The 27,596-nt window shown below is 41.9% G+C and overlaps 3 protein-coding genes across 3 annotated transcripts; 1 reads left to right on the top strand and 2 right to left on the bottom strand.

The window, feature by feature from the left end:
- Positions 1-2,036: 2,036 nt before the first annotated feature.
- paqr7b (progestin and adipoQ receptor family member VII, b) lies at positions 2,037-9,299 on the bottom strand. The gene is made up of 2 exons (XM_075465217.1): positions 9,146-9,299; positions 2,037-5,444 (listed from the first exon to the last, which is right to left on the bottom strand). The coding sequence occupies exon 2, from the start codon at positions 5,429-5,431 to the stop codon at positions 4,373-4,375; it is 1,059 nt and encodes a 352-aa protein (XP_075321332.1). The 5' UTR covers positions 5,432-5,444; positions 9,146-9,299; the 3' UTR covers positions 2,037-4,372.
- A 2,702-nt stretch (positions 9,300-12,001) lies between these two features.
- On the bottom strand, positions 12,002-15,572 carry stmn1b (stathmin 1b). Its single transcript, XM_075466628.1, has 5 exons — positions 15,483-15,572; positions 14,048-14,091; positions 12,977-13,149; positions 12,639-12,830; positions 12,002-12,552 (listed from the first exon to the last, which is right to left on the bottom strand). The coding sequence occupies exons 2-5, from the start codon at positions 14,061-14,063 to the stop codon at positions 12,493-12,495; spliced, it is 441 nt and encodes a 146-aa protein (XP_075322743.1). The 5' UTR covers positions 14,064-14,091; positions 15,483-15,572; the 3' UTR covers positions 12,002-12,492.
- A 3,750-nt stretch (positions 15,573-19,322) lies between these two features.
- Positions 19,323-26,716, top strand: serinc2l (serine incorporator 2, like). Its single transcript, XM_075465216.1, has 10 exons — positions 19,323-19,442; positions 20,189-20,350; positions 20,569-20,756; positions 20,874-20,953; positions 22,224-22,361; positions 22,824-22,993; positions 23,090-23,180; positions 23,947-24,097; positions 24,205-24,414; positions 24,996-26,716. Exons 1-10 carry the CDS (start codon positions 19,404-19,406, stop codon positions 25,132-25,134), a joined length of 1,368 nt encoding a protein of 455 aa, XP_075321331.1. The 5' UTR covers positions 19,323-19,403; the 3' UTR covers positions 25,135-26,716.
- Positions 26,717-27,596: the final 880 nt, after the last annotated feature.

Below are 27,596 nucleotides of genomic sequence, written 5' to 3'. Positions count from 1 at the left end.
AAATATGATTGTTGAATGCAGGATGGTATTTATTGGGAAATATGTTTTAAAGTTTATTGAATAGCTGTAGTTGATGAAGTGATGCGTACGATTGGAGATTTCTTCATCTAAATTCATCATTCTTTTATATTTACCCAGCACTGACAGGCAACATCCCAACCACGTCAACTTGTTTGACAAATGCTCGAATATAAATATTGGAAATAAAATATTAATTTATAGGTGAAAGTTATCGATGTTGGCTTTAACAATCAAAATATCTTAAAATAGTAATACCACTGAAGAAAGCCAGTGAATATTTCAGTCTGTGACCCATCTATAGGAATTTAGATTGTCTCAATTTTGCATTGAAAATTTTCAAGATCCAACAATGGACAAGCTTTGAATTTTGCACGGGAGCTGCACAATCCTGGTCCAAACAAACAGTTCCCTCATTCTGCATTTATAGCTCACCGTCTTGAGGAAAAGCCGAGCATTATGAACTCAAATGTGTTCTTTTATTTCTCGAAGACCTTTTCAGCTGAAGAAAAAGTTCTTCATTCGTGGGTGGAAAATCAGGTAGTTCACTCGCTTCACTCTAGATGTCAGTGACACTCACAAAGCAAAATACAGATTGAACTGTTGGTATTGCAGTTTAAAAAATATTTCCTTTTTTCATCAAAATCTCTCTGTTCTATTTTACCAAAAGTCAACTGACTCAGGTTTGTTGATTGAATGAAAATGTGCTTTTCTTTTACTCCAGTTGTGCTGACATGAACCTGCTCTTCATTTTGAGGAATCAAAATCAAGATCTTGGTAAATTGAGTATTACATTTTTTAACAAAAAACACCATGTTAGGTTATAGGTTGGGTGAAAGGGATAGTTCCCCTCTTTTGACATGAAGCTGTATGACATCCCATACTAGCTTGCTAGCTTACTGCTGGGAAGCAGGGGACTGCTCGGTCTGCACGGTCTACACTGTGAAAGAGGCGCGGCAGGCGGAAGCACGCAGTGATACGAAGGAAGAGAAAATAGCGCCAAGCGATTGTGAGGTTTGACTTTTTCCTGAACAACGATTTTGTGATGCAAATGTATTACTCTTTTGAACGCATATTGTTTTGAGAAGCAAAACGCTTTATTTTTGTGGCCCCAGCCAACTAGCCGGACTACGTTCGTCAACACCAAAACGAGGACGGAACTCGGCTCACAGTACGCAGCAGGGGGTAAGTCAATGTTCATAAACGATATTGCTAGTATGGGATGTCATACAGCTTCATGTCAAAATAGGCGAACTATCCCATTAACGCAATTTGGTGCCACGTGTCTCTCATATCAAAATCAACCATGAAACTTGTACGTACTGTTTTCACCATGCAAGCGTGCGTCACTGCAGTGTAATGCGGTCCTAGAGACGCCTACTGTGGTTGGATAAACCACCAAGGCAGTTTTAAGTCCTCTGCGAGGTGTGTGGATGTCTGTGGACTGGTTGCACCAATTCATGACACACCCAAAACGTTACAAGTGTGTATTAGAGAGCAAAATGATGTTCGAACTTTAACATGGGTACGGGCTGACCTATGAGTGTGGAGTAAAGGGGTATAGATTCTGGCAGCGGAAGTGAATGGGGATCACACCAGCTTCAATACCCACCATTAAATGTGTCACATCAGGTACATAGTATATACATACATTACTCAGCAACCCTGGCGTGGAGAACACGCCTTTTCTCGAGCTAATTTTTTTTACCTCAACTTCACATCATTTAAATCTCATAGCAGTAATATGCTCCACTGTGACACCTTCAGCTCTCTATTGTACTACAACACAAGACACCAGGAGAACATATCTCCATGGCGACAGACACAGAATCCCTAGGTGGAGACCATAATCGGCTTTGGTACCACAGGTGGTAGATATTTAAATTTGATCAGTTCATCTAATATCAGAACAAAGTATGCAAGTAAGACTTTGTTTGCTATTTAGCTTCAAATTAAAGTTTAATTTTCCATGTGTAAGGGGGAAAAAAACGGTTGAAAACACAAGGAACAACATCTCGTTTTGGGATTTACAATAACACTTTATTTTCTTAAATACCACAGAATATTAGTACAGTCAGTTACAGATGTTTTTAGAGGCAGACATTCTGATCCCTCTGACTCTGCTTTTCTGAGGGGGATAAAGGGAAACCTTGGGTGGCGTCAGAGGCTGTTTACACAAACTCGCACACGAAACGCTGGCCATATTCCACAAAACATCCGCCAGATTGCACCAGCAAACAACTCAGATCACGAGTGACAGAATATTCACGTTGCAAGAAACGCCCCATTTCAGAAAATAATAATGCTGCTTCTTCTCATTTTCAACAAGCTCCCTCTTAATAAGCGGCAGATAAATAACAATCTCTGTGAATGATACTGGTCCTTTTGATCTGGAGTTACCTTACAGGTAGAGCTGGTGAGACGTTAACAGACATCATTTGCCAACCATAAATCATTTGCCTACAATGAAGCCAAGTAAAGCGACTGCATAAGCCAAATTCATCTTATTCAAGAAGACCTCAGTCTTGTTGCCCACCAGTCTATACCTGCACATCAAAAGACAAGCTTTTCTGAACTAAAATACAAGCTTACTCTGAGTTATGACAATTTTAAAGGATCCACACAAAATAAATTGTTTAAAAAAACAAAAACAAAAAAACACGTAGAACAGGTTCCATGCATGTAAACATGGCCAGTGCTGTCAGGCTACATATATATATATATAATATATATATATATATGTATATACAGTGTTGATGCAGGCAGTGCATAAAGAAACCGAGTCAGAATCGCCAAAATTAACGATCCAAGGTTCATACTTCAGAGCATCACGGTTGAATCTCATGACTAACATGTCTGTAGACAAAAATTAAATTGACTCATCTGACAGTCTGCCTCTAGATTCATCTGTCAGTAGTACCATCGCTGAAGCAAAAACAGATTCATTGGCACATTAAACACCGTCATGAACAGAGAGTGAGGTAATGAACGTTGAGCATTTCTGACATTTCAGATACCGTGATAAAAATCTAAGCAACCTTTTTCAATGAATTGGTGGGATAGTTTCATAAGAAGGGTCATCAACCAAAGACGGGAAACGGACGTATTCGTCAGAGTGACAGTGCAGGGGTGGGAAATGATGTATTCACACCCGTTAAGTCTGACAGGCAGGAGGACACTGAACACAACACACGCTCAGAACAGGTGACAAAGTCGGTATGCACTGTATTCCACTTGAAAAAGAAAACCAGCTCTATATGCTGCGAGATGGAGAGAGAACATTCTAGATAAACACAAGTAATGCACAGGGTAAGAAATAAGTGCAAGGCTAAGCGTTCATTGACATTCACACACCTAATATCCACAGTATATACCAAAAGACATGCGTAGAGGCACAGAAATATTCATCGTACAAAAAAAAAGGAAACACACTGAAAGCAGAACGCTCAGACTCTGATTCGGCTTTTGTGACTCAACTCTGTTCGGTCCTCTATGAAAGCATGCACGCAAAGCACTGACATCATGGGATGTGAAAAGGCAAAAGCTGAAGTTCCAGCCCTTTGAATAATAAAGATTAATATCGTCGCAACAAAGCCGCACGAGTGATGTCGCAGCCATCCCAAAACCTACAAAGAGTGCCAGCCTCATTTCCAACAGAATTCTATAGTCCAAACAAAAAGGCCTTCTTTCGATAAGTGTAGGTACAATATTTGGTCTTCAGATTGGTTTCTAAACTTTCCTCAACTTTGTTTAAACACTTTTGTGGCACTGGGTCAGTGCTTTCAAAAAAGTAATAATAATAATTTCCACTTTGATAGCCACACAAAATCAGGAGGAAAAATAAATAATTAAAAGTGGGTTAGAAATATGAACAGAGTCCAATAAATAAAGTCTCGCCTGATTAAAGTGGTAAAATAAATGCTTGCATAACTTGAAATGCTACAATTTGATTAAGACAGGAAGATTATTCCAAATACAAATGAAGAGCCTCTGAACTGTTAGGCTTACCTGCACAAAAAGACAATCTTTTATACCACGACTGTGAGCAACCCTGTAGATAAATATGAGGAGTGAAGACACAAGGGATGGTTGTAATGTTTGAGTGCAACCTGCATTGCTAAAGACAGGTTAGAAGATTCCCTTTCCCTCACTGTTAGTCACAAAAACACATCCTCAATCACTTTACTTCACTGTAGTTTGGCAGATCACATAGGAGAAATATTCATAAGTCACTGTCACAAACTGATATTTTTCATTGACAAGAAAGCGTTTCCACTGTTTTAAAACCATCACCACAGAGTAACATAAATCAACCCTCATCTTTAAAAAAAAAAAAAAAAAAAAATCCCGATCCTCACTCCTCCTTCTCGTGAAGAGAGGAGCGCACACGCTTGCGCACATAGAAAGCCGTGAGAGCGCAGCAGCAGGTGGTGAAGATGAAAAGTGCGACGGCGTCGTGCGCGAGGTCTCCGTGGAGTCGCTCGTAGAAGGAGCGGCGCTCTGTGAAGTCTGTTCGCAGCGCTTCCAGCTGCGTCAGGGTGCACACCACCACGAAGATGTGAAAGATCTGGTGGCCCTGCCCGATGAAGTCACACTTCCCAGGTAACAAACTCTCTGGGTGCGGGCAGCAGAAGAAGTAGGCGCCGATTAGGAAAAAGAGCACGTGGTAGACGTGGTACGCCACGATTGGGTCGGAGCAGCCCTCCCGATAGCAGCTGTATATGCGATGAACCACAGGGCTTATGTCTAAACAGTAAGCCAAGGCTGAGGGCACCACTTGGAAGAGCTTGTGGGCGAACTTGGGCAGCTCAGGACCGGCGTACTTGCCATAGCAGCACCCGAAGCAAGTGAGCCAAGCCAGGAACGCTGCCGCTGGTAAAAAGAAGCCCTGCACTGTGGTGTGCAGATCCTTCTCTATGGCGTAGTAGTAGTGTGCCAGAGCACTCCCATACTGGTAGACAGCCACCCCGATGTAGTCGAGGAAGTAGAAGGTGTAGTAGGAGAGCTCCGACTTGGCAGAGAGGAGATGAGCGAGAGCACTGAAGGAGAGGTAGGTGAAGGCTGCCAGGAGGACAATGAAGAGGGGCTGGGCATGAGGGTCACGCAAAAAATCCACCGTCTCCGAGATCTCCTGCCACTTCACCAAGATGATGAGGGCAGCCAGCAGATGGGTCCACACGTTGAGCGTTTCGTTGTGCCTCTGAAAGAGAGTGAGGAAGTAGTAACGCCAGCTGTGGTCCGTCTGCCTGTAGCCGGTGAGGATGTGACGCTCCTGGAACACCTTGGGAACGTCGGACACCTTCACGGTGCAAGGCAGCGTGGGAAAGGCCGACTCCAGCAGCTGAGGGATCTGTCGCAGCTGCTGCGCGTTGATAAACAGCCGGCCGATCTGCTCCATCACTACCGTTGCCATGGCAAACTAGAGACTACAAAAGAGGGTGGAGAGAATGAATGAAGAGCATGTCAGTATCTGGCTTTGAGCCACATCCATTTCCAGGTCTGTAGGTGTGTATAAATATTACTTTTGGTGTACTGCTGCAGTACTACTTTTAACACAAAACAAACAAGTAGTGCAGCACTACAGATGGTCAATGGACAGAAATCAGTTACATTAAGACAACTATGGAACAAACTTCAAACATTCTCCAGAGTTTGTGGGTTTCTGCTTTATAACACCATCATTTAAATATTTTTGATTTTGGGTGAAGGCAAAATTTTTCTTCTTAAAGTCTCAACACGTCAATCAAAGGATTTTTTTCCCTCCCGCCCTTAAGCTGCAGTAATTGACTTCTCCTTTAAGGCCACTTGGGGCAGGAAAACAATTGGAAAACAACAGTGCCTTGTTATGTTTTTAATTTGTTATCAAAAAAGAATAAACATTCATGGCTCCAAAGCAGCCAAGTACTCGATTATGTTCGCCGGCAATTTAATCACAGAGTCTGCCGTTTGGTGAGAAGTGGTTGGAAAGAAAAAAAATAAAGCCGCCTGGAGTAATTGAAACAGAGGTTGATGAAAATGCAATTATGGGCCAGAGTGGACCCGCAATTACCCATAGACTGGTAAACGGCCCCATAGGCATGGGCTGCATTGTTTAGCTGGGTTCAAAGGGAACACTTTCCCATTTCGCACGAGCAAATTGATCCATTCTTAACAAAAGCGTGGATTAATGTGGCTTTAAGTGTTTCTATTTGGAGAAGTAACTGACTCAAAATGTTTTCGTTTGCTTGGTTGATCATTTGACTGGTGTGTGTCAGAGTATTAGGCTATTCCACCACATAAAGCCTCAGTTCGAAGATGTTTGCATACAGCTGGCCCCTCGGGTGCATTAAGGCCCTGACTTTAGCTACCCTTGTTCGTGCTTGATGGTGATTGCAAGAGGGAAATTACTTTCCTGAAAAGACCACAACTTGACATAGGATCTTTTTTTTTTTCTGTTTTCCCCAAATAGCACCTATGGGTTAGCGAGGGTTAGGAAATATTTTCTTAAGAACAGAGGACACACAAAAAAACATGTGTCACCTGTCATCCACGGTACAGTACACTACCACGTAATGGATAAACCCCATTTGCCAGACTCCTGCTTCCAATGGCGTTACCATTACCAATGGCTAAATGATCCCAGATGCTTTGCATATGTAGGCAAGGAAAGTTTATTTGTAGAGCACAGTTCGTACACAAGGCAATTAATTAATTAAATTAAAAGCGATGAGTGCAGATAAAATACTTTCAGTTGTCATATGCACAGCCAAAAAGAAGTGTTTTCAGCCTGGATTTAAACATTGTCAGAGTTGAGGCCTGTCTCACATCTTCTGGAAGACTGTTCCAGATTTTAGGAGCATAAAACTGAAACGCAGCCTCACCTTGTTTAGTCCCGACTCTGGGCACCAGCAAGAGACCCCTCCCTGATTTTCTCAGAGCCCGATGTTATTGATTTAATGTGGCTGTTAAAGTTCAGGTCTGAGTCCAACATTACCCCTAGATTTCGCATAAAAGTCTGCCATACAACAAACACAAAAGCCACGTGAAAATGAGCGAAGAGACAGTTTGTGAAAGGAATTAATACTGCCTACGTTTCAATTAGAGGGAAACTTGTCGCAAAGCATTGCATGGCTAATTTCATGGCACAATTCAGATGCGCCTTGCTGGACTCGTGTTTTTTTGCCTTTTCCGAAAAATGCTTCATGTCACACACACCGACAGTGCTCCAACCTAAGCTAGCAGACAAGTAACCTACTGTACATGTACGAAGCTGTCAACACATTGTTTACTGTCTCAACATTGCTTTGCTCATCAAGCTAAGATATTTCATTAAATCACTCCCAGTTTCCCACTTTGCAAAGACTTCGTTCACAATCACTTAAACTTTGTAAGATAGCAACTATAAAGTAAAATCTTAACCTACCACAAACGTGAATCCGGATTAAACAGCCAATATCCTTCACCAAATCCGACATAGTTATCCGTTTTATCCAACAAGTTTGTAGGGGAATTTGGCGGCACTGAAGTTCCCACTGGCTAGATGGGCGGAGTAATATATTTCTTAAACCCTTTGAGTCCTTTCCATGTCCAGGGCAGATCATACACCTGCCCCAATAGCATATATACAGGCGCGCTAAATGTTACATGATATTATGCTACGTAGGGGCCTACAGTGATTCTGATTGGTAGAATGTGCTCGAGAGTTCGGCGGGGCCGGGCTTAGCCAGATCAGAATCTGCTCATTTATTTGAGTTTTTTTTGTTTTCATATCTAGCTAAATTACCATCTCAAAATAAACTGAGGTCAACTATAAGAGGAAACATTACATACAGACGATAGATTAAATTTGTTTCGTGTTGCGATTAATCCAACGTCCCAGAAGTCATTTTTAGGAGACACTTTCTAAAAGTAATATCTTTGCATTCGAGTGAAGGCATTTCTGTCAAGCTGAAGACTTGGCATGTTCTAAATACTCTGACATTTCCTTAACACAGGCATTTAGTTTGCATCTTAAAATAAGGAAGTCTCTCTCAGCCTGGTCTGACCATGAGAGGAAGACCATTTTGGAGCACCAAAGCAGCTTGTGGTCTTTGCCGTGGTCGATGTGAACATGTGCAGTCCTCGGCTATGGCTTCTTCATCTATTGGGGTCTGTGTTCAGTAAATTTTGCTTCACCTGCATGCTTCTGTTGCTTTGGAGCATAAGATAAAAACAGATGTAAATGAATCATTACTTTGAAATAGGCTTTTTTTCTTTTTTTTCCCTTTAGAAACTAACCCATTTTTTCAACATCATTTTCAATGCTCAAATTGTGCATTTTATACATCAAGTTTATAATCTTTTAAAAATACTAAGTAATTACTTGTAGCATTTTTTTAAATCATCTGATAGGCAGAGATGGGGCATCTTCATGCTGCTGGTGTGGCTCTAACCGAGCCCACACGGGTTTCCTCTACATATAAGGAAACCTGGGTCAAAAACCAGACATTTCATTAATCCGATGTCAGGATCGTTTTGAGTTCTTGCGCTTTACCTCCCTGAGATGTGAGGAAGGCGGAGAGCTGAGGCGGCAGCCTCGGAGAGGGAGACGGAGAGAGATAGATCATTGGGATGAACATGTGCAGAGGATAAGGAGGAGAGCGTGAGTAAGGAATGGGAGATTATGTAATAGAACTCCATCCGACGTCCACACCCTCGGCTTCCAACAAACGATGAAGTCCTATAAAATATGAATAGATCCGGAGATAATGGATAATGCCTGGCTATAACCGGGGGGGGCGGGGGGGGGGGGGGGGGGGGGGGTGGAACCGATGCGTGTTAAACAGGGGCCTAACCGGGCCTGTTGCTGCGAACTGCCTAAAGCTCATCTGCACCTGCTAGGCATGGCCGTTCAAATTTGACACGTTCGAGATAATAATAATAAAAAAAAAACGTCCAACCAAATTTGAATCAGTCATTTAGAATTTTTGATGCACAACAACCCTCTACTGCTGTAGAATCAGCTCACGAAATGCCGCCACACACTGATGAAACCTGACAGGGCTGCGCTGCTGAACCTCTCCCCCGGTATGCCATCTTAACATTACAGCGATAAAATGCCATGAATGCCAATTATAAAGCCCGAAACGAAGAAAAAAAACGCTCCTACCTGTAGGTGATGGGATCAATCCAGAGTCTTAAACAAAGCAGTCGAAGAAATAACTGGAGCCGTACAGAACATGGACAACATTATTCGATGGGCTTGAGTGGGAAAGGATGACCGTGATGGGAGCAGCAGCGCCGGGTGGATCTCACGGTGCAGCTACTGGGAGGACGCCGGGCAATTTGAGGGACGGCTCTTCCGGCCAATCGGCTCACACGACGCTGCTCTTCCTCGCCGACGCGTTTGTCATCTCGACCAATCACAGCCACCGCTCCACAAAAACCCGGCCCGCCCACTCTCAACTGAAATTCTTCCAATGACACACGGCCTCTCTGTCAGATAAGGTCTTACTGGGTGCTTAAGCCACTGGTTATCTTTCAGTTCGGATCACATTCGGCTGCCCTGTCTCTGGCCTGCATGTAGTTTAACAGTCTGTAGATTTTGAAGTGTCAGTCAGCTAATTAGCAGTCTGTTCCTCAAGCCTCCGTTTATGCTCATCTTGAGTTGACAATTGTCATCACTAGGGGCTTTATGTAACCCTGACCTTTTCACATGTCATCGTTCCTGCTCCCATGTGCACATACCACACCTGCCCGCAGTTGGGTGCGGGCAGGTGACACGAACACCTGCAATGTGTTCAGCACAAGTCAAAAGGACGCGTCGTCTATCGGATTCTATTTCTTTCAATGCGCATCACTTTCCTTCAAAACCACGTGAAGCAAGAGGCCTGTGAACACGTCCCCAGGGATAAGGAAATAGCAGCACAATGCTGTAGTTACTCCCAAATTGAATGTGGGAATCGTCCTTCGTGCTTGTGACAGAGCAAGAATCTGAAGCATGAGTAGTCTTAATTAGGCTGCATTATTAAAAGTTTTGTAATTCAGAGGTTACTTTCTAAACCACAATGGGAGTCTCACTTTGCAAAACAAGCACTTTCACGGCTGGTGCGCTCACATCATCTTTAAGGCCTGTGCCTTCCTCTCCTTTAGCATTCTGTAACAAAGTTCCCTCTGTTAGTCTGTGTGTTGGTGAAAGATCTCTATTGTTTTTCGTTGTTTTTTTTCTACTCGAGCCATCCTACTCAGTGTATATTTTCTGACAAGACGTGGATTCAGGCTGTGCCTGTGAGTACAACGAATCTGTGTGTTGGCCCACACTGGGATCATCTGCGTCTTGACCTGAAAACAGTCAGCTTTGGATAGCACAAGTTGTAAACTGATGCCGCGTACAGTACATCTTGGAGGAAAAAGTCATTCCAAACATCCAGAAAAGGCTGAGAAAAGGTTGCTGAAACGGAGCCAGCTTTGGTCCCGTGTGGCCAGACAGGCAAGGAACGCAGCGCCATGGGATATCATTCTGGGCTGATGAGCCCAGCAGTTTCCTCCAAACACATGACAAAGAGGGATTGTATCGTACTGCGAGGGTTTGTTAAGCAGGGCAGCCTCAAACACAAACAATAGTCCTGCAAACAATCTTACGGAGAGCACATTGTGTTAAATTGGAAAACAGGCTAAACTTGTGTGAAAAGGATGGTCATGTGTGCTCAGATTACCTGGGACATGTGTGTGCATGTTTTAATGGAAAGTTCCTCAAAATATCAACATTTCCATCATTTGCATTTAAGCATAAGAGAGGTGTTTTCTCCTCTTTGTTACGGAAAAAGAAAAAAATAATAGTACAGGTTCACATTGTGGTTTACGACTAGAGCTTATCGTTACTTTGAACTTCCACCTAATGAAATTCAAATACGCTAAACTGTCAAAATAAACAAAAACTTACCATTACTGTCATTTTTTTTAGTTTGTACACTGCTTAGAACGTGATTCCTATGAATATAACAGACAACAAAGATGTGAACTAATCAAACTTGCCAAACTGCTCTGGAGAAATCGTTGAGCGCCCACACGCGACATTTTTTAACGCGCGTTGCCTTTTCAAACTTGGGTGACAGGCTTGCCAGTAACTGCAAGCCTGGGCAAGATGCAACCAAGGGTGAACAAACCCAACACAGATCGCACGACACGCAGGCGGGTTCTCTGAGAAGTAGCATGGAAGTGTTTTTTGGAAAGATGTGTACAGCTTTTCTTAAAAATACGTCCAGCTCAAACACCAAGGGAGTCAAAGGATTCATCAGATCCAACAGAGCAAAAACTATTTTAGAGGGAATCATAAGAATTTGACAATATGTTTTCACCCGACGCCTTAAAACAGAGTGCTGCAACTACCGAGCCGCTCAGTGTTGATATGACTGTTTTGAATATCAGTGTATGTAAAAGAACTCTACCTGTGAGCCATCACAGGTCTGATATGTTCGTATCTAACGGCCAATAAGCCGAGGAACATTTATGACTTATGATGAATGAATCCCTGGACTAACCTAACACTCCTTGTTTTACTATCAACAGGCAAAACATTTAACTAATAATCAAAGTGGAGACTGATAATTTATCCTACATAGTTTTTCTTAATCTTTCAAACGTTTCTGCTATTTTTACAAAAAGGAAGTGAAGTCTTGGCTCCATCTGCAGGCGTTTGTGGCAAACACAACAGGAGAAACAGGAAGTACATGTCACATAAAACTTGTCTTTGTAAAAGCTCACCTAATTTTTTTTTGTCAAACTAAAGACCTTTTAAATGGAAACCTATGTGTAAGCGTAAGTTTGTTCGACGTGGTCATGCCTGCACAATCACACATCAGCAATTCATTAAAAAAAAAACAGGCAAACAGACATTGATCACAACGCTTACATAAATGATTTCTAAACACTGGAATGTATGAGTATAAATAAATGCCACAATCTGTTTTGTGTCTATAATAGTGAGACCTCTCGCACGGATTCTTTTATCCCATTCAAAAAGATGTTTTTCAGCAGTGTTGAAGTATTTATTAACAAGACGAGCAGCAGCATACAGCTTGTCACACGAAGATGTTACAACACGCTCAATTCTTATAATGTTGCTCGTCAAAAATGACTCACAAACAACATTTCTTCCGAAACCGAGAGAAGGCAAACATATTCAACAATCTGTATTCAGCAGACAGAATTTTGGAAATGAGCCGGATTGGGGAAGTCGTCTCAATCTTACAGTCAGTTCAATCTTACAGCATTACCAACATTGTGTATTTCAACTCTGGTAAGTATAAAAACCAATTTAACAAAAGCAAATGCCTCAATAAAAAGATACAGAGTAATCAGCTGCCAAAGAGAAATGTAGGATAATAAAAAAAAAAGTCAGGCTACAGCAACACTAAATCTAACAGTATATTCAACAGCATAATGATTTGAGGAGGATTCCAGAAAATATAGCTTATCTTTGGACACGTAAAGACAGCTTTCAATACCATGAACAAATTAGTTATCAGTATCTTTCATTGCCTCCTTGTTCTTCTTCACTTCTTGAATCTTCTTGTCCTGTTTTTAAAAAAAAAGGAAAAGGAAAAATCGTAGCATTAGTATTTTCTCAATTTCAAATTTCGATTTATTGACTAAGACCTCACCTTCTCCTTGAACTTTTCGTTCAGAGCTGCCAGGCGGGCAGTGCGGTTCTCTTTGTTTGCCTCCATCTTCTGATTGAGCTTCTCCTGTGCCAGCTTGCTGAAGTTGCAGCTTTCCTCCATGGCCTTCTGGATCACCTCCTTCTCATGCTCTCGTTTCTCTGCTAGATGTTTCAGCACTTCGGCCTCGTGGCTCTGACAAAAAACAAACAAACAAACAAACAAAAAAAAAAAAAAAAACACAAAAAAGATCCTCTTTTCAGTTTATTAGCACAGCGTGAACTTTAAATCCTGCACTTAATGCATTTTTCCACAACAATTAACGTTGCCTCTCAAGATACCCTGCGTCTTTCCTCTGCAGCCATCAGTTTCTTCTTAATCTCATCAAGTGATGTTTCCCTTTTCTTATTGGGGGACAACAGAAATTCCACTTTAGCATCTGGAGTTGAGGGGCTCAGGATGACCTCGAATGCTTGACCTGATGCTCGCTTGTTCAGCTCCTTCACTTGGATGTCTGCACAATAGAAAATGAGTTTAGTGCTCTCTGGTGCAATTACTTTACTGCATATCTACAAGGGGAAAGATTGTATTGTAATATTTGAAATAAATTCAATCAACTATGATTGGCAGTGAATGATGATGGGCCGATTATCAACACTGTGTCGAGATGTTTTGGACTATAAACAGTTGAGGGTCGAGCGGCTCCTCAAAGTTCTCAATGTTGTTGCCTTGCAAAAGCACATCTGCCCGTTATAGCGTTTTGTAGCCTCAAAAAAACAAGTGGAGCGATCTGAGCTGCGGACTGCTTGAAGATGCGGTGGAGCTGTTGCTGGTCCTTTAGCTTTGCTCTGCTGTTGAAAAGGCAGAAGCCACAGTGGACAAAGACCTGCTTCGTGATGCAGTGACACTAAGCGATTAATAATAAAGACTGCACTGTGCAGCTGTTGTCTGAGCAATTCACTTGTGATTCTTTGCTATTTATGGTTTATGTTGCTGGCCCCTCCCAGCTGTAGCCGGCTTGAGATAACTTTCAACCAATCAGGACTCGAATCGGAGCATTACGCCCGTCTCCTGAGCTCACGCATTGTTAGCTTTTAGTAGAATAGCACAATTGTCTTGAGAAAGCAGTGAAGTGCAAGTGTTTCTCTGGAGATTTGTAGTTTGCCAGGATAAACTATATACTTATTTATCTATTTATTTATTAATTTATTTATTTAGTCAATCTTTGTCAAAGTGGTCAAGGGAAAAAGAAAGACGGAACAATAATGCATGCTGCGGCATTGTGAATTTGTTATCAGCGTATCAATATTAGAAGAGAATATTCAAAAGACGCATTAAAAAAAAGCTGCTGGAATCACAAGAGAGTCCAAAGGCTGAAGAGTAACTACTGAATTGCTACAGTTTGCACTTACCAGCGCAGCTTTCCATTTCAGTAGAAACGTTGTCTTTAATTCCACTGCAGGAAAAACAGAAATAAAAATCAGACTCATACATGAATTTCTTTACAAAAAGAAAGCAGCATATTGTAGATATAACAGGCAATCTGGACATTGCATAAAACAAAGTTTAAAAATCACAGATTATATTTTTACACCTATAAAAACAGACTGCCAACAGCTTTAAAAAATATTTACAAGAAATATTCACCCCGTTTAGGAATAAAATATTCACTTATTTAGGCTTTGAATCGTAAGGAGACATCGGGAAAAAATACACACAGACATTTGGCGTGTTGAGATTTCTGACTAAGTATGAGAACGAAAATACAAATAATTATAATCGTCTCAAGACGTTTTTTTTTTTTTTTTCGTCCTCTGAGCTTTTATATTTCCATATGCAAATAAAGCATTTTCTGCTTGGATATAACTTGATTTGCATAAATGCCCACTGGACAAATGCAGTTTAATAAACACATCTATATATATATATATATATATATATATATATATATATATTTATGGTTACATAAATGTAGGTGTGCGATTGTTTTTCCCTTTTTAAGATGTCAGTAAGAAACGTTTTGAAGGCAAGATTAGCCACGTGTGTGGATATCACGATTAACCTTCTTAATAGAAGAAAAGACAAGATATTAGGTACTGTCTCACAAAAAAAAGGTAAAAGTGAGTTATAAAGTTACAAATCAGTTTTAGTTACCAGTCACAACCTGATAGGACATGTCTGGCAAAACAAGTTCTCCACTTGTCCGACGTACCCCAGACAAAGCCGGAATATGGTCGTGCGGTAAGACTTTTTGACTCTGTCCCCTCTGCTCGAGGTTGAGCATAACACCTCTGCAAGAGTTACAAAAATGGCGGGGGAGGGGAAACTGAACTGCTGCACAAGTCCTCCTTAGATACACAAACTCTTGGAAACGGAGGCGTCATTTCTAAAGCCTAATTAAGAACATACGATATCGAAAATGGAGACAAAAATGACGAAACACGGAACTTAACTACAAACAGTTCAACGTGATGTGATTCCACGAGTAAAAGCACGTCTTAGCGTGACATAACAATGAAACAAAAACAATATGAGTCAGCCAAATCTGCTGGAAATGACTTAATTGACCGAAAGATGTTTAAGGAAGCATGCAGTATAGCTTTTAAACTTGTATTTTCAGGTGTATATCTAAGTGTATGTATATTTTTTAATGCACTGAAAGGCTTTTGCTGAACAGCGGCCATAACAATTAACTGTTAATTACTGAAACTGACTTCAGATACCTGGAGCAGACCCCTGAATGCTGAGGGAAAAAAAGGTGCAAAACGAGTTTTAACACGACTAAAACGCCTTTTCCGAGCGGTCAGAGAGCCAGTTTATTAATTTGCGTGAGGGTATTGTTCTCACCGTCAAGTGCAGTTCAGCCTGAAGAGCAGCAGACCTATTCTACCTTCTTCTTCTCTCTATTCAAACCGCCAACATCTGCACCTTCGCGCACAAACCCACTGACCCACAACGTCACTAGTGATATCTGTTGTCATTGGTCCAAATCCACCAATCACAGCAGGCGTTGAAGCTGTGAGCGCGAGAAGGAAGGTGGAAGGAGCCTGCTCTTATACGCCAGTCACCCAAGCTGGCACCCTGACGTCAATATAGTGTAAATGTTCGCGAAATCAAACACATTAGCTTTTTTAAACGGTGATACATTTTCAGTGCAGGTAGCAGTGGTGAGCAAGACTTATTGTTAAGTTATACTACTGACGTTATAACTATGTTGGTCTGTGTTTTACTGTGTAAAACTTAACTTATATATATATGTATCCATGTGAAGATGAATGCAGCATTTACATTACATTTCTTGAGACTGGCTTTAAATCTTCACAGTTATGTATATCATACTGTGTAAAACCAATAAGATCGAAAGATTTCCTTGATATGATCTATGAATTAAGTATGTTTTCTTTTGCTCTAAACAAACTAAAACTCGAAATATTATTAAAAAAGTAACATATCACAAATCTGTGTTGCATATATTGTTTTTGCAATGTTACTTGTGTTTGGGATCAGATAGAGTGGTGCAACTTCATTGTTCATGGGGATTTAATAACTTAATGAAGGTTCCCCATCAAGTCATTAATTGTAATGATAGTGATAACGTAATGTTAAAAGGGATTTTGAAATTGAGACATGGATAATTAGAAGATCAAACAGTGTTACTGTGTTCATCTTTCCTTTCTGTCTCATGACTTGCACAAAATACAGCATGAATGCACAGAGGCGTTCATGTGCAACTCAGTGCATGCAAGGTGCCTGGGTCCTGTGGCTGTAAAACAAGCTCAAATGACAACGCCTCCACCACCGTGCTTGAGTTGGTATGAGGCGTTTGAGCTGATATACTGTGTTTGTTTCTTTGGTTGTTGTTTTTTTTCCTTTTCAAACGTGGCACTGTGCAGTATGGTAAAACATCTTCACTTTGCTCTTGTCTGTCCAAATTGTTCGGTTTAACTTTGTCACTACTTGTCACACATCGTATACAACGCAACAAAAGATTTGAATTCCAGTTTTCGTTATGATACAATAGCACGATGCTGAACAAAACCACAGAAGTCTTGTGGTTTGTTCAGACGCAACTTTGCAGCTGTGCTGCCATGTTCTTGTTTGTTTGTTTTTTTAGAAAGAAAATACTTTTTTGCTTTTACTTGCTCAGGTTTTTTCTGACTGCCATGAATGTCTACCTTTTGCATGCTAACTGAGCTGAGTCTGAGATTATACTTTTTTCTTTTTTGCAGAAAGCAACACCAGCTGAGGAAAATAAGCTCTAGAGTAAAAGATTCAAAGATAATACAAAACAAAACATGAGAGTGTCACCGCGGTGAGGTCAACCTGGGTTTTTGTCTCGTCTCACGTATTGTTTCGTCATTTCCTGTTTTATTTTGAAAGATTAACTTCCCTCTCGTTTCAGGTCACTTGCCCTTCCTCTCGTGCTCCAGTCTGATTGTCGTATGAATGATTCCACCTGTTTCCCATTACCCCGGTGTGCAGAGTCTGGGTCTCCCCCTGTCCTGTGCCAGTGTGTTGTATCTGTCCGATTGTAGTGCATCATTCTCGCCTTTGTCCAAGCCTCGTTTTCCAAATTTACCAGTTGGTATTTATCCTCGAAAGAGAGTTTTTGTTTCTTCATGATAATTAAATCCTGTAAGAGACACAGTGATAGCTTTGTTTATATCCTTCTTGTTTTTTCCTCCTAGTTGGAGTGATTTTTGTTTGTAAATTTCTCATAGTGTAGTTCCTCCGTTTTATAGGAGAGGTGTTTTGTTTTTCCTCCACAGCAGGAGTGATCTTTAGTTACCCGTAACGTTTCATAGTTCTTTGTTTGTTCCTCCGTTTAGTGGAGTGATTTTGAGTTTTGATCATTTTTATATAGATATACTTTTCCATTTTGGGAAAGTATATTATTAGAATAAATTAGAATAGTTTCTCTCAGGAGGAGCTTGTTAAACTTTCCGCCCTCACAATAAAAGCTTTGGAATTACAACTCCTGCATCTGCGTCCTCCATTCCCCGGGTGTGACAGAGAGCAAAAGCAAATAGCCATAAAACACAAAATCGTGGAAATCAGAACAATAGGATAAGACAGAGCCAGAAACAACAAAATTCACAGACCATGACAGATGAACTCCAAATTTTCTGACCTTTTAACCTTTCCCAGATTGCTTGGTAGCAACTATTACTTCGCTAAGATCATTGCTGATGTCCTTCCTCCTTGGCATTGTGTTAACACATATCTGAATGCTCCAGACCAGCAGACTGACAAAACATATCAAACTGATTAAGTGTTTGATTAGCAGCACCCAATGACTATTTACCCTCTTAATTCCTATGGTAGCAGTGCCAGTGTAAGTAAGTATGTTTTTCACTCTGCTTCAGCATTTCAGCCTTCAAGTTCATTTTGAATAAATTATGAAATGGTGTAATACGTTGTTCTCCTGAAGTTGTATTTATCAAATTTAAGCACCTGGTAAGGATGAAGGTAAACCTGACCTCTTTATTATGTCCTGAGACATAAAACCCAATTGTAGGCCAAACTTTCTTCTTACACTAACAGCTCAAACTAATATGTATGTTCTCTGGGAAAAGACTGCAGCCAGCTGTTTCCTTTGCATGCATTACATTGATTATACGTTCTGATTATTTTTTTGGAAGCAGAATTCCTCAGACAGTTGATTTGTCATTAGATTTAAGTCTTTTATTCTAGGCATGGTGTAATTAAAGTCTGGGTTTGTTGTTGCATACTTTTGCTTCATGCTGCAGGAGTTTTCACTCCTGCAGCCCCCCTTACATTGGAAGTTTTTGTGCCAGAAACCCCTTTTTAACACCTTTCTAACATCCAACAACAGTCTTTAAAGAGCCAAAACAAGAAAACTTTTTTTCCCCTGTCTTTTATGTCTCCTTTGTTGCAACTCTTACTGAAGGGGAAAACTACAAGTCATTCCTTGGAGTAAGTGATGAAAGAGTGGTGATTCTGGCAGCTTCATCCCATGAACAATAAGACAAAGATGCACATATCAGCTGCCAACTGCTGCCGGGCAAGTTAGACTGCCACTATGAGAACAACGCGGTGATTACAGAAGACTCACAGCTGTGAGTGGTTATGCCCAAGAGCTGACAGAACTTGGTTTATATTAAAAAGAAACTGAGCACCTGCTTTTTCTCTGATCAACTGGATTTTCACAAGGAAAAATAGAAAAGTGGTTCCTGAGGTTAAACAACCGTGGGCTCCTGAGGACAAAGAATGTGGCTGCATGCTGCAGGGGAAGGATGCAGCCATTTCAATAATGAATGAAATCCAGTATAATGCTTTTCCAGTATAATATAGTTTACTTTTATAATGGTTTTTACTTTTAGTAAAACACGAGGTGCCCACACTGAAGTCGTGTGGTTCTACGGAAATGTTTTGTCTGCTTTCCAGTGCTCCCCTTACATTGAATTGAATAATGCTTGATCAATCTCAAAGAGGGATATTATAATAAGGAACGCAGATAATTCATTCATCAGTCATAGATTATTGTAAAAGGTAATTCTGTGGAGTTACTGTTGTGGGAAGGAATGAGCTGAAGAAGCCTCTGGCTGAACACACATTGTTCTTTGATCAATATGCTGTGTAGAGGCTGCGCGCTGTCGTAATCAGTTCAACCCAAGTCAACTGTGGAGTTTTATTTCGAAAAGTTGTCGACTGACTTCCGGTTCTGTGTTGTGTTTTGACAGCGTATCGCAGCCCTAAAGGAGACGTCGGGAAAACAGCTAAACATCTCAGCAATATTTTGTCAAAATGGGGGCTTGCATGGCCTTGTGTTCTTTAGCTAGTTGTGTAAGTACCTCATGTTAACAGTTCTGTTAGTCTATTTATCAGATAGAGGCTTTTGTTCTCTCGTGTTCTGTCGTCAGGTTAAACTAACATCAGAAAAGGGTGCTAACCTTTTTAGTTAAGTCCTAACTACGTGACCGCGAACATTAACGTAAAAACCCTTTACTCAAACAAGCCAGTTAGCGAGTCAAGGTCCGTTTCTAACTGTATTAGACATGTAGCTTTTGTATGTATATTCAAACCAAGGGAGCTTGTGAAGCTAGTCAGCATTATAAATAGATAATGACTAAGGAAGTGTCAGAACTGGGCAGGGCAGTTGCACAGCGTTGATGAGAAACATTAACGCCATTTACGCCATATGTTAGACAGTTCGAGCAATTAACGGACTGAATACAAAGTGTATTATATTAGCTCTTATAAATCAACACCTTCAGACGCTTCAGAAGCAACGCCACAGTCATAGCTGCTTCAGACCTGAAGTTGCTTTGCCAGTTAAAACAGGGCAGAAAAGTCCTGTCTCTTTCTGTGTGGATGAACTGTGACAACCTAGAAGCCAGGGGCCAGTTATCCTTTTGGTTTATTTGACATTATATATGCCCATCTCACTACTTATGATTTGTTTTATGCCTCAGCGAGCAGCTGACAGCATTCATTCACTCTTGGTTGATCTCTTTTTTAATACCCTGTCTTAACCAAAGTCTTGACTCTCTTTGTGTGTATTCCCTTTCCCCAACCTTGTCCCCTCACAGGCCTCCTGTCTGTGCGGCTCAGCTCCATGTCTTTTGTGCGGCTGCTGTCCCTCCTCCAATAACTCCACAGTCACACGGCTGGTCTTCTCTTTCTTTCTGCTGCTGGGGACCATGGTGTCCGTCATCATGATCCTTCCTGGAATGGAAACACAGCTCCGTAAAGTGAGGCTCTTAAGGCTATATTCCTATCATACATAAAAATAATTGCTTTGTGATAACTTCTTAGAAATTTTTTTTTCTTCCATATGCCTTATAAAAGTAGGATTCATTGGTTTTTTTTATAACTTGAAGCCAGAGACATTAGTGTTTCCCCATCTACAGTTGATAAGCTGTTGATCGTGTTTGCAGCTTGTTTTATCTGGTTTTCTTCCCTTTCTTAGATCCCAGGATTCTGTCAGGGAGGAACATCTATACCTGGTATTGACAACCAGGTCAACTGTGATGTCATTGTGGGCTACAAGTCCGTGTACCGCATGTGCTTTGCCATGACCTGCTTCTTCTTTCTGTTCTCTGCCATAATGATTCGTGTCCGTAACAGTAAAGACCCACGTGCAGCTATTCAAAGCGGGTAAGAGCTCCATTAGGCTGTTATCGTTCCACAGAGGTTCCGAGCTATTGGCTGGATTAGAAACTCTACCTCTGTCGTCTGTGCTGACGGTGTGTTTGTTGATGTTCGTCTCTGCAGGTTCTGGTTCTTTAAATTTCTGATTCTGGTTGGGATTACCGTGGGCGCTTTCTTCATCCCCGACGGAACATTTCATTCTGGTACTGACAACTCTGCTGAGTGAGAAGAAGCTGCGGTAGAGTTTGGCAACCAAGGTCGCGGCGCAGTGCTTTAATAGGGCAGCGCTGCCATAACGTGAAACCACAAACCCAAACAAAAGAACAGATTGTTGCTGAGTCTTGAACTGTTCGGAGGGCTCATGCCATCCAACTAAGGTCAAAATCAGCCTGAACAAAACAATTTGAACACCGTCGAGAAGTGTAGAGGCTTAAGAAGCACTGAAACCCAGCCAGCATGTCCATGTGGGGCCCACAAGGTTTAAATTTGGGCTGCAGATAAGGGTCCCATGTGGGTTTGTCCGCAGTTTCCACGGTGGCCTCACCTGTGTTTGCCCCTATGGGTTTTAAGTTGCTGTGTGGCTTTAGTTGGACTTTGCATTTAGCCTATTTGAATGTGAACATTCTTTTACTTTGTGTGATGTGTTTATCTATATTGCCTTTGGAATAATTTAACGCTTAGCATAACCCTAACCCTAACCCTTCTAGTTGCACTTTGAAACCCATATGGGCAAACACAGGTGAGGCCACCGTGGAAACTGCGGACAAACCCACATGGGACCCTTATCTGCAGACCAAATTTAAACCTTATGGGCCCCACATGGACATGCTGGCTGGGAACGGATACGAATGCATGACCCCTACTCGCGCTTCACGATGTTTTTACCAACAGTGTGTGGTGTAGCGGCATGTATCGCTGCACCACTTCCTAACAAACCACAGCACTGATGCCGGCTGAAGTTGGTTTCAACAATCAGACTGAAATGATTTAAACCTTCACATGCGCCAAAATGAAAATGTGAGCCACACACGTTCAGCGAACTTGTACTCCGGGATCGTAATCAGAACTAGACCTCTTCTGAATTGGGCCGTGTCCCATTTCTGACAAAAAGCTTTTTGAATCATCCTGCTAACGTGCCGAACGAGGCACATATCTTCTTTTCTAGACGGAACAATGAAGGTCGTATGAGTATGATGTGATCCAACTGTAGACGTAGATCAAGTTGATACACCAGCGTCTGTGACAGCTCTGATGTTACCAAAACAAAAGTACGGTTGCCAGATACTATCGCACACATCCATCAGCCGGTCAGCTGTGATGGGATATCATGTTGCCAAGCTCTATTTGCTTCTACATAGTTTTTTTTTTTTCCTTTAACAGTATCTCTGTCAAATATGTGTGTATACATTTATATTTATTACTGTTAAGCAGTAACAGGATACCTCTGTGTTTGTGCCTTTTCTTTTTAAACAGTGTGGTTTTACTTTGGGCTGGTGGGATCCTTCATCTTCATTATAATTCAGCTGATTCTTCTCATTGATTTTGCCCACTCCTGGAACAAGATCTGGGTGGAAAATGCTGAGGAGACCGACAACAAATGCTGGTTTGCAGGTAAAGGTTTATCCTAAAAGACAGATTCTTTGCTTTGAGTTAAACATTTGAAGATGGTTTGATATGAATAGAATAATTGAATATAGTGTTGACTGTGGGTGAAAGAAAATCAAAGCTGGACTCATGTATGGAGGTGAAACGATCGAGGCTAATTATGAAGAACCAATTGCCAGACTGCAGATGATGACATCCAACTTATAGAAGCAAAAAAGGCAGAGTTGTTTTATGTCAGCAACAAGCTGTTACTGCTGTTATTTGAAAGTTCTGCCGTTAAAATGGCTCTCATTTATTTAGTTCCTCCAAATGTTGTCTTTTTCATACCAACTGCCAAGTTTTAGGAATCGTGAAATTGCCACATTAGATTTTTTTTTTTTTTTTCAGATATTTGATCCAAGTCGGCATCGGATGTCTGTCTATCTTTCTCTGCTCGTGTCACACATGGTGTCTTCTTGTTTATTGCAGGACTGCTGACTTTCACCGTCCTGCACTATGCTCTGGCGTTTGCTGCCATGGTGCTCTTCTACGTTTACTACACGCAGCCGGACGACTGCACAGAACACAAAGTCTTCATCAGCCTCAACCTCATCTTCTGCGTCATCGTCTCCGTCGTCTCCATATTACCTAAGATACAGGTACAGCGTTGGGAGGGGTCGCACACGCCACAGTTAATCGTTGTTCGAAGGCAGGTTGGCGGTTAAATCCGAGTGTTTTTGTCCCGTTGCAAACAGGAAGCTCAGCCCCACTCTGGTCTGCTCCAGGCTTCCATCATCTCCCTCTACACCATGTACATCACTTGGTCTGCAATGACCAACAATCCAAGTGAGTCGCCTGAAGTCCGATTCCATTACTGTTCTAAAACATTTGATGGCATGTTGAGTTAGGATTCTACTCACTTTGTCTATGCACCTGCTGTCAATCTGCTGCAGCTTTTTAACAGTAAAGGTGAGTTTAACCCGGTACGCTACATGAGCCAGCAGCTGATTTAGCTCGTGCCTCGTGTCTGTTTGTGTGACCCGCCTCTCTCGAGTGGATATCAACCGTAGGTAGCATTGCAATAGATGTAGGGTTAGTTTTCTTCAACCCATTTAGATCTAACACGGCATGTGTGTTTATCTTCCTTTCAGTCCTTCCGGCCAGATACATAGCTCTTGCTATTCATTTGAATACGCACAACCAATACTGGCGAGCCTACGGGCAAAGTCGGTCATTTATAAGAAAAAATGAAAGATTGCCCTTAAAAACGTTTTTTTTAAAATTCTTATTCCTGTTTCTCCCAGAGGTTTGGAAATACGGGTTCTGAAGTGCATTTTAAGATAGTTGAATTGGACTTAACACCTGAAGGCCTTACACATGCAGGCATCTTTGTTCCGTTCACACACGACACTGAAAGCGCATCTCAGCAGCCCAACACAGAAGTGGTCCTGCGTGTTGTCTGAAATGACGAGTCATCCCTGTTCTCCCCAAAGAGCCCAATTTCTGTTTTTGTAAAACATTGCGAACATTCACTGGCTCAGGCATAAAAGAGGCTAATGTGATATCTCACATTTCTAACGGAGTGTGTCAATGTGTGTGCCCCGCACTTTAGATCGCAAGTGTAACCCCAGCTTGTTGAGTCTGGTCTCAACAAATGTCAACTCGTCTGAAACACACGATAGCAGCACGGGACAGGTGCAGTGGTGGGATGCTCAGGGCATCGTCGGTTTGATCATCTTCCTCTTTTGCACTCTTTATGCCAGGTGAGTTTAGCAGTGCAGAAACCACAGAGATATTTTTCAGTTTTAACCACCTTTTCTTTTTTTTTTTTTTAACTTTTGTAATCTACTTCTCCCTGCGTGTCTGGTAGTATCCGGTCATCCAGCAACACCCAGGTGAACAAACTGATGCAGACAGAGGAGGGCAGCGGGTCGGGAGGGGAGGGTGTCGTCGGAGAGGACGGCATGCGCAGGGCCGTCGACAACGAGGAGGAGGCAGTCTCTTACAGCTACTCCTTTTTCCACTTCCACCTGTGTCTGGCCTCCCTTTACATCATGATGACTCTTACCAACTGGTACCAGTAAGTGTTTGTGACCCGTACACAATTGGACAACAAGGTGTTCAGATGTCAGACAGTTCAAACTTACAAAAGGGAGAACTGCGAGGAGGAAGTGAAAGTCCAGTATTTGCCTCTCGTGAATGAACCTCTTTCAGCTGCCTGTTAGCTGCGGTGGAGTTTCCCAGTCAGCAACTGATAACGCCGTGGTTGTGCCGCATGCCTTCCTGTCACAAAGTTGATTAGAGAGTTTTGATAATGACCAAATCCACACACGGAGTGTGAGACTACTACGAATGTTAAAACAATCCTTTTTATCGTGAGGAAATAATTTGCTATAAAACAGAGTTCCGGCTTACCGTTGGACGCTTAAGTTCGTTGCCAAACGTTCTTAATTTGTCTTTAAACCCTAACCCAGCCACCAGAGGGCGCCGTACTTCCCAGAATTTTCTACCTTCTCGGAGCACAGATTGAGTTTCCATTTAGGAAAAGAGTCGGCCAACATTTATGTGCCTTGAATGAAGTTTTGGATGAACCTCATGTGCATGTAGGAGGTGGCGGTAGCATCAGCTAAGTTGTGCCTTTCCCTCTGTGTGCTCCCTCAGACCAGACACCACCACGCAGGCCATGCAGAGCAGAATGCCAGCTGTGTGGGTGAAGATGAGCTCCAGCTGGCTGGGCCTCGGTCTCTACCTCTGGACCCTCATTGCACCTCTCATCTTCCCTGACAGAGAGTTCAACTGAGCGGGCCATGTCCTCTGGTTGTTGTTGGGGGCTTTTTTTCCTGCCTTGCGTATTGGGCAGTTTGAAGGATGCTACAAAAGGATCTAGAGGGAATATTTTCTTTTTATATATTTTTCATATGATAGCCTAATTATAATAGTCTTATTTTTGTGCTTGTGTTGTTTTACTGAGAATGATAATCACGACATAAGTTTGAAAGTTTACGTTGATTATGTTTGTTTTTTTGTCTCTTTGATGAAGGTTTCAGTCATAGGAATTTCTGTTTGTTTGCCAATGGCTCAGAGTGATGTGCGACTATCCCCCTCTGTGGTGTGATTTTTACAGGCTCCGTTATCTTTGTGCCTGAATTTTACCTTCTGGACTCTTAACAGGGACTCAACAACAAGACACCGTGTTAGATCCCTGAAATGTTTCATTCCCTTTTTGAAGGATTTTCTGATCAGACCTCTCTGATTGGCTAGATCTGGAATACCCCTGATTAGCTGGACTCCTGCACAACAGGGGGCGACGAGGGGAACCCTGCTCAGGAGCCCCAGAGTGAGGTGAGTGTGAGAGCTAGATAAGGCAAATAAGGCACGCCCTGTAGATCATAACAGGGTTTCCCTGGTGCTGTAAGCTATACGTGTGACCATGTCACCTTGAGCCAGAGAGCCCTAATATACAGCCAGTCTAATCTCAGCTCTTCCATGTCCGCTGCAGTTTTAAGACAATTTATACCCGGTGCTAATTTTTTTCCATGTCTGACTGTGAGTGGTGTCGGACAGCCACGGGCAGCAATCTTTTCCTTTATAGCAGTCTGTTTGCAGCAGGGAGACTTGTATTGATCCACAACAGATCAGCATCATGCCGCGTGCAGTCCTAAGGTTCCACAGGGGGGGGGGAACATAAACTCCACACTACCTGCGTTCTTGTTAATGTCATTATTTTCAGGAGTCTGTCAAGTGAAGGAAGCAAAAAAAATTGTAATTGTTGCACTGTTCAAAAAACACTAATGATGCATTTCAGAGGTGATAAATTGCTGTTAAAATGTGCCGACTTTCATGGTGATGTGATGGTTGTGATGGTGGTACAGTACTTATGCATTATATAGTAGTTACCTCAATTTCAATAGGACTCAAACGAGAATGAATCAGTATGTTTGCACATGTCGAAAACAGTTCTTTGGTACAATAATGTCCCTTTTTGTCATTTTGTTCTTTTTCATCAAGCTAAACAGGCAACTACATGAATGAGATATTCCGTTGCTATGGCTACATAGGAGTATTGTGAATGGAGATTTTCAAAAGTGTTGTGATAAATTGAAAACCCTTGTCTTCTTTGTTTTTTTTTAACCGTTGTACATTTGATCTCTGTAAGGGTTTTTATTTAGCCTGAATGGCCGCTGTAATCCATTTCATGTAAGTGCCTTTCTGTAGTCCTGCGTTTCAGAAACGTTGTATCACCGATGCCGATGTGCTTATTCGCCTTTCCTTATATTGTGGTGAGTCGGTCATTGCATGCCATGAGGCACTGGTCTTTGACAGGAAGTATAACTGTAATAAATGTATAAACACTTTTAATAAAGATGAAAACTTTCTCTCAAGCTGTCTCGATGGAGTGTTATTGTGAGGTTTATTCTGCTTGTGTTCGCTTGTGATTACTAACAGCCACAGAAACAAGTATATGGAAAGGCACGGGGGGGTGGGGGGGTGACTCTTTCTCACGCTTGATGATGACAATGCATTTAAAATGTGAGTATTTCGGGGTGATTTAGACTTTTTTTGGTGGGTGTGATTGCGCAACATATCTGCATCTCTGCTCAGTCACCGCTGTGCAGACGGTGTGGTGGCTCCTTCCTGCGCATCACCTGATAAAGTTCAGCCACGAGACATTTTGACACCACCAGGGAGGGGCTCATACCAGGCACATCACAGCACGTTCTGTACTCTGGGCGAAGCATCACGTACAGTATAAAGGCAAGTCGAAAACAAGCAAACCATCAGGTTGACTCAGTGATTTTTTTTTTTTTTTTTTTTTTTTTTTTTTTTACTATGCAGCAGCTGTTTGATATCTTGCATTCTGCTGATTGTTCACTGGTTATGCTTCTGTAGCTGAAGTGAAAGTGCATGACTTCCTCTGTCGAAACCCCCCCCCCTCGGTGTAAATTATGACCTGTCCTCTCCGCTGGTTCAGGCAGGGGCAGAGTCGTGGGTGCCAGCGTTTGCAGTCCCTGCTGTGTTTTTTCCTTCTTGCCTGGCTGGTAGACAGGACATGTTGGTTTTGGCTGCCACTGTCACTCAATCCAGTTGGCAGTGCATGGAAATGTTCAGGACACACTACCTCCTGTGGACTTGCACCCTCCCACATCACCACCCCTCGCTCAGCCTATCCATTCCAACCCTGAGTTGGTGTTTAGTGTCACAGTTTAGCTGTGACTGAAATCTTATTTCTTCTCTCTCATAAAGGGGAAACAAACAGCTCTT

This window comes from Odontesthes bonariensis, chromosome 5, assembly GCF_027942865.1.
Source record: "Odontesthes bonariensis isolate fOdoBon6 chromosome 5, fOdoBon6.hap1, whole genome shotgun sequence".
Classification (NCBI taxonomy): Eukaryota; Metazoa; Chordata; class Actinopteri; order Atheriniformes; family Atherinopsidae; genus Odontesthes; species Odontesthes bonariensis.
This window is presented reverse-complemented; position numbering and strand designations above follow the sequence as displayed.

Coding starts and splice junctions, on each gene's coding strand:
- paqr7b (XM_075465217.1), bottom strand. CDS start 5,431: ATGGCAACGGTAGTGATGGAGCAGATCGGCCGGCTGTTTATCAACGCG.
- stmn1b (XM_075466628.1), bottom strand. Junction 12,831..12,976: donor CTGCAGAGGAAAGACGCAGG/GTATCTTGAGAG, acceptor GTTTTTTGTCAG/AGCCACGAGGCCGAAGTGCT. Junction 12,553..12,638: donor ACGAAAAGTTCAAGGAGAAG/GTGAGGTCTTAG, acceptor TTTTAAAAACAG/GACAAGAAGATTCAAGAAGT.
- serinc2l (XM_075465216.1), top strand. CDS start 19,404: ATGGGGGCTTGCATGGCCTTGTGTTCTTTAGCTAGTTGT. Junction 20,757..20,873: donor CGTGCAGCTATTCAAAGCGG/GTAAGAGCTCCA, acceptor TCGTCTCTGCAG/GTTCTGGTTCTTTAAATTTC. Junction 22,994..23,089: donor CCATATTACCTAAGATACAG/GTACAGCGTTGG, acceptor CGTTGCAAACAG/GAAGCTCAGCCCCACTCTGG.